Source organism: Calliphora vicina, chromosome 2 (assembly GCF_958450345.1).
Source record: "Calliphora vicina chromosome 2, idCalVici1.1, whole genome shotgun sequence".
Taxonomy (NCBI): domain Eukaryota; kingdom Metazoa; phylum Arthropoda; class Insecta; order Diptera; family Calliphoridae; genus Calliphora; species Calliphora vicina.
The window spans coordinates 44,953,694-44,966,108 of NC_088781.1; the positions used below are offsets into that span (position 1 = coordinate 44,953,694).

Below are 12,415 nucleotides of genomic sequence, written 5' to 3' on the forward strand. Positions count from 1 at the left end.
CACTGTGCAAAGGTTAAAAATGCCTGATTACGTATTACCTTTTCTACAAATGTCACCACTGCGAATCTATGTCAAAGTACTCACTATACAGGAAAATTAAATAAATCTTCAAAAGTTAATGTAACAAAGAAAACTTTAAATAAATTTAAAAAGATAATTAATCAAAAGTGAATTAAAAAAATCAACATAAGTGAATAAAATAATGAGTGAACTAAGGACCACAATATATTTAATACAAAACTTAAATTTAAGTATTTTCAATGACAAAATTAATCAAACTTTTATCTAATTTTTAATAGATTTTGCAGAAATAGAAAATAAAAAAGAACAAATAAAAAAATCTTTCAAGATTTCAACGAATACTAGCCCTGGATTTCCAACAACTTTTGCTTCAAAAATAATAATTTACCAACACTGTGATTTAAAAAACTGTCAAAGAATTATTTCAACAAAATAAAAAAATATTGAAAAAATGAATTGGTTTCTGCTGCTTTTAATTCTAAAACTTTTAAACATCAATTGGGCGGCACCCATAGATCTGTTGGAGGCCAACGATGATTTACAGCAGGATAAAGAGATTCTAGACAATCTCATTAATAAAGGTTTTAGTGTGGCTGATGAAGCAAACAATCTATTTAAAACAACGGAGGATATAATCAACAGCACGGAGAACGCTTACAATTTTACAGCTTTAAGTGAAAGCCTTAAAGAAAATGTTCAACAAATTTCACAAGATTTACACAACTTTACGGTGGGTTTTGAAAGAGAAGTAGAAGTAAATCATGAAAAGCCAACAACCGAACAAACTGTGGAAATAACTACAATAAATCAGGAAAATGGAGATCAAGTTGCTGCAATTATTAACTCTGATATGCCAGTTGCTCAGGAAGAAACTAAACAAGAAGAGATTGCCACGAGCTCCCAAAGACTAGTGGAAAATACTACTGAACATTTGGAAAAACTCATGCAAGATCTTAACAATGTGCCAGTTGCTCAGGAAGAAACTAAAGAAGAAGAGGTTACCATGACCTCCCAAAACCAAGAGGAGAGTTCTACAGAACATGTGGAACAAGTCTTGCTAGATCTTACAAATTCCAGTAGTGACAATGTGCAGCCAACAGTTGCAGAATCTAGAAGCAATCCAGAAAATATTTTATCTATTAGCACAACAGAAAATGAATCAGCAGTTACTGAGAATATTTCCAACATGAAATCTTCAACTGAAAGCGATACTTTTACAGATCACATTGTCACTCCAGCTGATGAGGAAACCATGAAGGAGTTAGTGGAAATAACTGAAAATAAAACTGTCGAAGTATCAGAAAATAAACCGGAACAAAACTTTGATTTCACAACAACTTCAAGTGCTGCTAATACAGAACAAGTTTCCCAATATTCCGAAAACATTTCAGAACAAACCACTCAAGATTCAAAACCAGAAACTTCTACTTCAAATACCCAGTCGATTGTTGAAAATATTTCAGAGCAAACCACTCAAGATTCAAAACCAGTAACTGCTATTTCAAATACCCAGTCGATTGTAGAAAATTTATATGAAAATGTGGAAAATCTCTACAATCAATCTGAGAAATTAATTAACAATGTACTAGACAAAGCTACAGAAACAACTGCTCAAGAAGAACTTGCAACAAATACAGCCAGTAACCAAGACTCCACAACCTTTAATAATTTGGAAGAATCCTTAGCTCCCGTAACACAGGAAAATATAATTGAAGAGATGTCTTCAGTAGCTATTGATAATGTTACAGAGCACACCCCAGAAAATTTTGATCTTGTCTTGAATTCCAACAACCATGATGTTGCTAAAGAAACTACAATAGTAGAAGAGACAACAGTTTTTAATCCGGAAGAAACTTCCAATGAAACTTCCGCCCTCAAGCAAACTGTTGATGAATTTATAAATCAAGTTGCAGATATTGGTAGTAGCATAGGAAAGGCTGCAGAAGAATTAAGAATCGATGCTTCAATGATGCACGCAGCAGCGGAGAATTTCAGTAACCCAGATATGCCAATCATCAACCAGGAAAATATGAACGAAACAGAAGTACCAACAGTTGCTGTTGAAGATAATTCTGACAAGGCTCCAAGTTTTAAACAAGCTGTAGATTCCTTTATTGAAGATGTTGTGGAAATTGGTAGTAAATTGGGCTTGATTCCAGAGGAAACACCAAACGAACAAATTACAACAACTCCAGAGTCTTTGGGAGAGAATGTAAGTACGGAAACTTCTACTGCTGCTGAGGAGAAAGAAGATTCGAAACTTCAAGAAGTTGAAAGCTCTACCCTCATTTCAAATTTCGAACAGTCTTTAGATTCTCTTGTGGGAAAACTCGATGAAGTTGCTGGAAATTTGGATTCAAATAAAACAGATTTGTCTATGGCTCAAACAGAAGACAAAGTTGAAGAAATTGTTACTACTACTCCATCTTCTATGGAGAATTTAAATGAGAAACAGGAAACTAATACTGAAGCAGTTCAAAATACTGAAAATTCCAACTTTGGTCATTCTGTAGAGACCTTAATAGGAGCAGCTTCTGAATTTGGCAGCAACTTCGGTAAAGCGATCACTGGTTTATTTACTGTTAGCGAAAATAAGCCAGAATCAGCCACCGAAAGCCCCAATGACATGATAAAGGAAACTACTACTCAAGAAGAGCAAAACAAATTAGAAAATTCTGAAATTTCCAGCACCCACAGTCCATTGGAAATTTCTCAAGAAGACTCTACAAATTTCTGGATGGTAGATCATGAAAATAATGAAGTTTCTTCCACAACTTCTACACCAAATGAAAGTTTCCAATATTCTACTGAAGGAATGATGAAAATCTTGGAAGAAAATCATGAAGATAAACATATTGTTCAACAGGAAGGTGAAGACTTAACTAGCCAAGTTCAACAAGAGAACCTAGAGAACTTGAAACCTAAGGAGGAAGTGCATCTAGGCGAATATGCTGAATATATACCAGTAGCTGTAATTACAAGTCCTGAAGGTGATAACGAAACTTCAAAACCAATACAGCAAGCTGAAATCTCACAACAATTGGAAACAATTATCTTAAATAAGGAAACAAAAGTTACAGAACCGGAAGTGCAAGCCACGCAAGGTGAGGAAATAGTAATCAAAAACGAAGAACTAGCCACAAGAAATGTGGCAAACGAGAACGAAACATCTTCCACCACTGAAAGTCTTAATGATAACATAACTGCCGCAAAAGATTCAGAAGCATATACTACATTACCTGCCATACTAGAAGAAACTAGCACCACCACTGCTCCTGCTACCATTGAGGAAACTACCAATCCCCTAACTAAGTTTGAAAATACCATAAAAACTCTAATAGAACAAGAAAAACTCAAACATGAAGAGCAGCATTCAAACACCTTAGAAACCACACAACAAGAAACAACAACCTTAGCTCCCAGCACACTTACATCCTCTACACTCCAGGAAGAATTCACCACCACAACAGCTCTAGAAGAAACCACCATGCCCAAAAAGTTCGAGGAGGAACTACAAATGGCTGTTAAGGCTTTAGAGGAAACAACTCATCATCATTTCGAAGAATTCCAAAATAATCTAAAACAAGCTTTCAAAAAGTTCACCGTTTGGGGAGCCGAACATGAGAGATCTGAAGAAACCACCACCATGTTTAAGAACAACTTGAATGAGGCAGTAACTACACAACAGCCTTTAGCCGAACAACCCACCACCATGATGCCAGAACAGGAAACCAGTCAAGACAGTATTAATGTTGTAATGGAAGACTCCTATAAAACTGAAGAACCTCATCGTAGTGGTGTTATAAATCAAAATTTTGTTGACAAATTTGCTGACAACTACCAGGAGACTTCTGAGGTTGCAACCACTGAAATGTCAATGAAGAAGGAAAGTTTTACTAAATCAGAGGAAACTACTGAGACTCCTATTGCTATGACTACCATGTTGCCAGCTGTTGAGGAAGAGCAGTTTGAACTTAAGAAAAATGAGAATTTCGTGGAAGCTACTACCAGGCATAATGATGTGAAAGAAGATTTGCTAGCTACTGCTGAAAACTTTGTTGTTAATGAAAGTACTAGCGAAACTCAAGAAGCCACAACAGAATGTAAGTAAAATTTTAAACTTATTGACATTATTTCAGGAGTGTTATGATTTTTCCATTAGCTCGATTTTAACAATTTTTAACATGTAAATTTGAAAATGAAAAGAGTTGTCCAATATTTATTCGTACCCTGTGTTTCATAAACTTCCTTTATCTTTGGAAATAAATTTTAACATAATAGAGATTATTCCAACATGTGTACAATTTTAAATTGGAATCGTTCACAGGTTTTTCTAAACATAGATAAATGCACATAGATCAAAAATTCCCCTTTCAAACACCTAACTCAGTTGTCAAAAACCCAAGTGTTGAGAACACAGAGAATTTCACGAAAAGACGAGATGCATCAAGGAATACACCTTTAATATAGTCGTGATCCTCGGTAGCTCATGACAAATTTCGATCATAAATCGTCCACTAAGTCTTTGAGGTTCAGGAGAGCGAATATTCGGGATATTCCTGAATGATACATGGATTCGTAGTGCCTCAGAAAACTCTAGTTGGTTTACGTTTTGCTTTTCAAATATCAAAATGTAACTGATGCTCTTAATTACAAACGTTTTTCACATTTTCTGGTTTTCTTTCATTAAATGTTCCAGATATAAAACTATACATTCTTACTTTAGCTCTCTTTGAAATATCGGAGTTCTCGTCTGAACTGAATGTCGAAAAAGCTAGTTTTAAGTAATCTTAGTGTACAAAAATCAAGTTTATTCTTCAGAACCTTAGTGATTCCCAGTTACTCAACTCAGATTTTTTAAACATGACTTTAAGCTGCTGTCTTTATTAAACTTTTATGAGTGACAAGAGTTTGTAATTTCCACATTTTTGATTTCCAAAGTATAGATCTTCTAGATCGTTTTAGATAGCGGAGTCGATATAGACATGTCCGTCTGTGTTTGAAATCAACTTTCGAAGCATCCAAATAACTTTCATATATGACAGATACATAATTATATATGCTATAGTTCAACTTAGTTTGCTATTGAATTCCGAGCCAAAAGTACTGCTCGTCTTTTGAGGTCAAGAACGAATCAAGCCAATATCGGATACTCTGTTCCAAAGTGAAGCGTATTCCAGAGAGAGCGTTCAGTATCGATCGAAACAAATAGTACGTCCGTCTACGGACTATAAAGCGGTTGAGGGGAAGTTTACCCACTACTTCATTCTAAATACTTTTGAACAGGTATTGCAACATGAGGCCGAATATTACGGTTTCATGTCTGGGCGCATATTCTGGACGTTTTTCGGCCAATGCTGGCTTTAAACGAAACAGTTGCGTTCGGTACAGGTTCTCTGCAATGGTTTGGTTAGATTTCAGCAGCATATAGTAGATAGGAACCTTTTGCTCCCACGAAATACAGATCATTTCCTAGAGTCATGGGTATTTGTTTCAGAAATTCTACTTAGACAGTGGTATTTAGGACGCTTTGGACTATCCACACTATTTAGTCTATTACGTGTGCAATTCCATATTTTTTCAAATTCGTCTCCAGAATTTCATCATAAAAATGATTTTTTTTCAAAACTGTTTTTATCAAATTCCAAAATTATTTCAGAAATTCGACTTATGTAGTCGCATTTAGAACTCTTTGGACTATTCTCCCTATATAAAGTGTTACGTATGCAATTTCATATTTGTCTAATAAATGTGACTTGTTTCAAAATATTTTTTTTTAAATTCCAAAATTATTTCAGAAATTCGACTTGTATAGTCGCATTAAGGACACTTTGGACTATCCTCTCTATATAGTGTGTTACGTTTGTAATTCCATATTTTTCAAATACTTCTCCAGAATTTCATCACTTTTTTTTCCAAATTCACTTTTTTCAAAACAGTTTTTTTCCAAATTCCAAAATTATTTCAGAAATTCGACTTATGTAGTCGCATTTAGAACCCTTTCGACTATTCTGCCTATATAGTGTGTTACGTGTGCAATTTCACATTTTTCCAAATTCGTTTCCTAATTCGTATAATAAACGTGACTTGTTTCAAAATATTTTTGTTCAAATTCCAAAATTGATTCAGAAATTCGACTGTGTTACGTGTGTTACGTTTGTAATTCCATATTTTTCCAAATACTTCTCCAGAATTTCATCATAAAAGTGACTTTTTTTCAATATTACAATATACACCTAGTTTAGAACCTCACCGCTTCCCACTCAGATTTGTAAACTTGAATTTAAGCTGCTGTCTATTTTAAACTTTTATATACTTTTTCAATTTATTAATGTTAAATTTTTTGTAATTACTTTTCACAGACACCACAGAATCTTCTATTACACCCCTACTGAACAGAGTGCCATTGGAAAAAGACATCAACAGTATTTCCCTAACTTTAGACAATGAATCCAACACAGTAGCTGCTGCACAGGAGTCTACAACACAGCAACTAGAATCAGAATCATTGAAAGAAAAGCACTTGGAATCAACGCAAACAATACAAACTACCGAATCAATGGAAGAAATTAATACTCTACCAACTCCGGAATCTTCCCAACAAGAAATGGTTACTTTCATTGAACACAGCGAAACAAATACTGCCACACAACAACAGCAACAACAGCAGCAGGAGCCAAAGGAAGACGAAGACTCCTCAGCCACATCGCAGACACAAGAACCTTTAACGCAGGCCTCATTTATGGAAGAGCAACAGCAACAAATCGACTCAACAACCGAACATGATGCACAAACACAAACAGCTGCCACAAGTGGACAAACAGCCACCACTACGACGATAGATGAGGACACTTTAGAGCAACAGACAACGGAAACGGAAATTCAGTACTCAACCACTGTAGTGGAAGAAGATGAAATGACAATGACGACAACTTCTGTTGAACCACCAACAACTACGATACCACTGACGCCTGCAGAACCAGAAGCGCGATCTCTGTCCCTGCCACCACCAAAACTAGAATATCTACAAAATGAAGATGGTGTAGAAGTATTCTATGGCTATTCAATAGTTAAACACAATTAATTAAAGAATTAATTAATAATACACATAATTACATTAATTTATTGAATTTTTTTTAGAAGTTTCAGGCATCATGCGTTAAGTGTTCTCTCTAGTGTTAAATTTAAGGAATTTTTTTTTTAGTTTATTTTTTAATTTGTTTGCAAATTAATGCCATAAAATTTAAATAACAAATTTGTTCTATTGGAAATATGTAACTGAATTAATTCTATTAAATAATTATGATTTTTTTTCTCTCTTAATTTTCTTTATAAACTAAACTAAGAATGTGATAAAAACAAAACAATACAAAAATAACAAAAAAACATGTACAATATTTAAATAAAAAAAGAATAATATTTAAAAAAAAATTATATTTAACAAGTGGTTATCAAACAAATATTTAAAAATAAAACTGTGCAAAAACCAGTTTAAATAATTAAACATAGAAAAAAATTAATTTAATTTTTTTTTTTGTTAAAGAATTTTTCATTTTAACGCTTAAAATATGAATGAATATGATTATGTTTGTTTGCATGAGTATGTTAAATTTAACCGATTATTATTAATATTGAATTTTGTTTTTTTAATAAAACCAAAATGTTTATACATATATTTTTTTATATAAAAGAAAAACAAGTTTTTTATTTGTTTTGTTTCAGACGGGCTACATTTATAGACTTTGAAGATAACAAAAAAAAAAAAAAAAGAATTATACAAATATTTATAAAAAAGGCAAATCTCCCATAAATATGATTTTAATTAATGGCTTTTAAGGTGACCATTTATGGCAAAACTAGTGAATTTTAGCCATTTTTTATATTATTTATTCAAGAATTTTAGTTGTTTTAAATTTTACTAAAAATAGCTAGTGTTTTTGTATTTTTTTTAAATGTGGGTACCCAATATCATATAAGCGGTTACTCGGTATTTATGTTGATTTCAGAAACTATTCAACATTCTGCAGAAATATATTGAGAGCTCATAAATTATAAATAGTGAATTTTAACGACAGGTGTAACTGGTCTGATTATAGTCCGATTTATTTGAAATGTTTTGTCAATAAATGGTTTTACTCACAGAAAGGTATACATAGAGGCGAGACACTCCGTTTTGTCAAACAAATATAACACAAATCATATGTTTGATACAACAACAATATACATTGACTCACATGTATTTCGTTGTTGTGAGAGTTAGATTTTTTGACAACGGGCTAAGGTTTTTGACAATTACGTCTCGTGTCTATGTTATCAGTTGGTTTTACTCATGTACTTGTAGAGTTCGTCCGAACACGATTTTTATTAGATCATTTCATTTATTTAACTCTTTGCGGTTTAGTGGTCATTTTTCTAACCACCCTTTCTGTAGACACCCTTTTTATTGTCTTTAAAACATAGTTTATTGGTATCTGTTGGCATTTTGCTAAACAATAACATTTTTTGAAGTCATCATTTATGTTTTTTTTTTGAAAAACTTTGCCATTAGAGTGCTCTGATTAATATTAAGTTGAAAACATTGTAAACTGCAGTATTTCTAAGAGAATTTCACGCATTAAATAAAAAAAGCGCAGATTGTTTATTGTCCATCGTATTCATTGGTGTTAATTTGCTATTTCGTTTTTTTTTAGTCAAAAAATTTTGTCAAAATGATAAGCTTTCAAACAAATTTATACTCTACGAAAATGTGTATCATAATAAGTTTTAATGCCAACCGCCATGGTGGTTAATAAACTAACCACCTCATTCCATAAAAACCTTGGAATAGGGTGGTTTTTTTTAAGTTTTTTGATTTTTTTTTCTTAGTTTTCATAATAAACAAACCTTAATTAAAGTAAAAATGCAATTGTTTTGATTTTAAACTTATACACATAAAACAGCGGATGTAAGAGTTAAGAAAACTTTCAAATTTAATTTTTTTACACATACTCCTGAAGATACTTCAAAGAGATATGTGTGTTCTTGAAGATCCAAAATTTAAAGCTGTTGAAAGACGCAATGAAACTAGACAAATTGTTGATATCCTAAAGAAAACTTCTTGAGTTATTTTGGAAATAAAATTTATTCCAGACTAGACTGTAGCAGCCTTCAACTTACCAATTTACTAGATTTAGGAGATCATGCAAAAGCTTCTTTGTTCAAGACTGATTGTTGAAATATAAAAAATATATAAGTCCGCAACGATGTTAACATGCAGTGCAAGGAAGATATCATAAAATTGTATCAGAGATTTCAAGTCTCTAATCATTTCGACATTGATTTCTAATACAGAAATTAATAGAGGAGATGTAGAAGAAATTGGCAATATAACAGATATCCATCTCCAACAAATAAGAAACAAAAAAGAACCCATCATTCGGAAGAGGGTCGCATAAACCGAAACCGTATTGAAAGTTTAACCAGTACTAAGCACACAAACTTCCCACCCACTATGGTGGTGTAGGGTATAAAAATACCAGTATATTTGAGACCTATGTTTAAAGGACTAAACCAGGAAAATGGAGAGACCCATAAATATAAGATATAAACCTAAATAAAGCCTATATCAATGTTTATCTAAGTATGAATCTCTATATGGTAAAACAATTGAGGTACATACAGTGGTGGCCAGTAATTTAAGACAAAAATTGTTTGCTAAATTCCATGTAATTGTCAATTATTTTTTCAAATATTTCCACAAATATGTATGCATGAGGACTGTTTTAACACACAAGTGTGTTTTATTCGACTGTGTCAATTCATATGTATTCACCATGAACACATAAAATTTTTCTACAACTTGACCAAAAAATTTTTTTTTTAAATAAACATATTTTCTCACATTTATATCATTATAATTTTATTATTATAAAATATTAGGACCAAATTTCGTATTTTTAGTTCCATTAGTTTCGGTCATATCATGTTATTAACAGCGGATGTTCGCTGAGGTGGGTCAACGTATTCCCACATATCTTTGTCCACATATGTTTTGCCGATTTTTCCAAACATTTTTCAGAAACTAGAAACATTAATAATAAATTTCATACCCTTAGAGGTCCTTTTATTTTGACTCTATCGCACTTAAAATTCAGTTGATGAAAAAAATTCAAGTATTTGTCTTAAATTGGTGGCCACCACTGTATATATATAATTTAGTAAAGCAGTATTATTAAAAAAATTAACGAAAATATGATTAAAAATTTTTGAACTTCTGGCGCTTCTGTCGAGGAAACGAAATGTCCAATTGAAAATTGGAGGAGAGCAGATTGTCAGCTTCCGAAAAAACTTCGTTTTTCCAAATTCTGAAGATACCGATTTTTATAATTTTGTCCACCTAGATTTTGATTTGAAACCACAGTGCCCCCTAACAAATAATTTAGTATTAGGGGAGTTACCTGTTTGCTTAGAAACAGACTTTGAACTAATCAATGTAAGTCTAGAACATGTTCAGAAAATCATAAACGACAATCTTAACCTAAAAAATCTTCAGGTTATGATTTAATTACACCCTCCATGATTGGAAACCTAGCAAATTTCGCTATTTTTGTGCTCAGAGTATTATTCAATGCAATCTTGTCTCTGGGAGTTCTTCAGAATAATTGGAAAGCCTTCCAAATTATAATGATACCCAAGCCAGGAATGGAGTTGACATTGAGATCATCCTGCAGATCGATTCTAGATTATTGCAGGCGCGGATCCATGGTAAAACAAAAATTAAATTTAGAAAATTTTGGATTTTTTATTTTTTTTACCGAAATCCCGCTATTACTATTCCTAGAAAAATTTTCTTATCTCTTAAAAGGTATTCAACAGAGATATTGGAAAATGTGAAATTTATAATAGATGACGTATCTTTTGAACGCGGTTTTTGTTTTTAAAAATTTTTATGTCATTTTGAAGGGTACACATTTATTCTCACTTAGTTATTGAACATTATAGTATAAAAAATAAAGTTTTTTTTTTGCTTTTTATCTTTAATTTGAAAAAAATGCCGCTGAAGCACATCGAATACTCGACGAAGATTATGGTGAATGTGTTTCATCGGTTTGAACGTGCGAGAGATGGTTTGTACGATTCAGAAGTGATGATTTTGACACGGAAGATAAATATCGCCCAGGCCAACCAAAAAATTTGAAGACCAAGAATTGGAGGCATTACTCCATGAAGATTGTTGTCAAACTCAACAAGAGCTTGCAAAATCATTGGAAATTCGCTATAAAAGAAAATAATTTTTACATCGATTCATTACTTGCGATGGAAAATGGATCTGTTACGATAACCCGGCCAACCCGACACCAAAGCCAATTATCTATGGCGCTAAGGTAATGCTTTATATTAGGTGCTGAGATCTGATCAGACCATCACAGGGAACCTGAAGCTAGCATTGCTCGAAAAACACCCAGAATATGAAGACAGACATGAAACTGTAATATTATGTTAAAATATGTATAAAACTATTTAGAAAGATGTGGTTGGGAAGTTTTGCCTCACCCGCATTGTAGTCCCGACCTTACCCCTTCCGACTAATATTTGTTTTGATCAATGAAGAACCCTATCTCTGGGATATGCTTCCCTTTGGGACGGAATATCCGAAATTGACTTTATTCGTTCTTGGCCTCAAAAGATGAGCAGTTCTATTGGCTCGGAATCCATATGTTGCCAAAAAATGGGAAAATGTCATTGCTAAGAATGGCCAATACTTTAAATAAATTTATATGGTACAAATGTTTAAAAATAAAAGTTAAAAATTTGAAAAAAATCACGCAATTTTTAAGTTAAAGACCCAATAGAAAAATTCAAATTTTTTAAAAGATGTTTCACTAGGCCCATCCGAATTTAAGAATTTGTCAAAATGTAAAATGTTTTTTGTTTAAAAAATATTGAGGTAAAATTTCCGGTATTTTTTGTTTTCAACAAAAAAAATGTCCACAATAGTGCTTATACTAAATAGAACCTTAAAAAATAGTATTTATCCGAAGTTTAAAAATGATATATACATTATATGTCAAAAAAATGTTTCTTTCTCATTGAATATTTTCCAAGCTTTAAGAATTCTTTAACAAATTTACAGCTCTAAACTTCCTGGTCTTCTGCAAACAATTTCAAAACAAACTACTTTAGAATTTTAAATAAACTTGCTAAAATATTTTACTACTTAAATAACTTCCATTTAAAATTAGTTCAATAAAAACCATGATTTAAATGAACTAAGTAGATACTCGTAAAACACCTTCAATAAAACGTTTAGCGAATTTAAACACATGTTGTACAAAACTTTAAACATAATCGCAAATACTCGTAATAAAGACTTCTTTAACAATGCGATTATAATTTTAATAACAATTTAAAGAAT

General features: G+C 32.3%; 1 protein-coding gene across 1 annotated transcript; it reads left to right on the plus strand.

The window, feature by feature from the left end:
• The first annotated feature begins 472 nt into the window (after positions 1 to 472).
• LOC135950416 (uncharacterized) lies at positions 473 to 7,131 on the plus strand. Its single transcript, XM_065499960.1, has 2 exons — positions 473 to 4,124; positions 6,384 to 7,131. Exons 1-2 carry the CDS (start codon positions 473 to 475, stop codon positions 7,103 to 7,105), a joined length of 4,374 nt encoding a protein of 1,457 aa, XP_065356032.1. The 3' UTR covers positions 7,106 to 7,131.
• Positions 7,132 to 12,415: the final 5,284 nt, after the last annotated feature.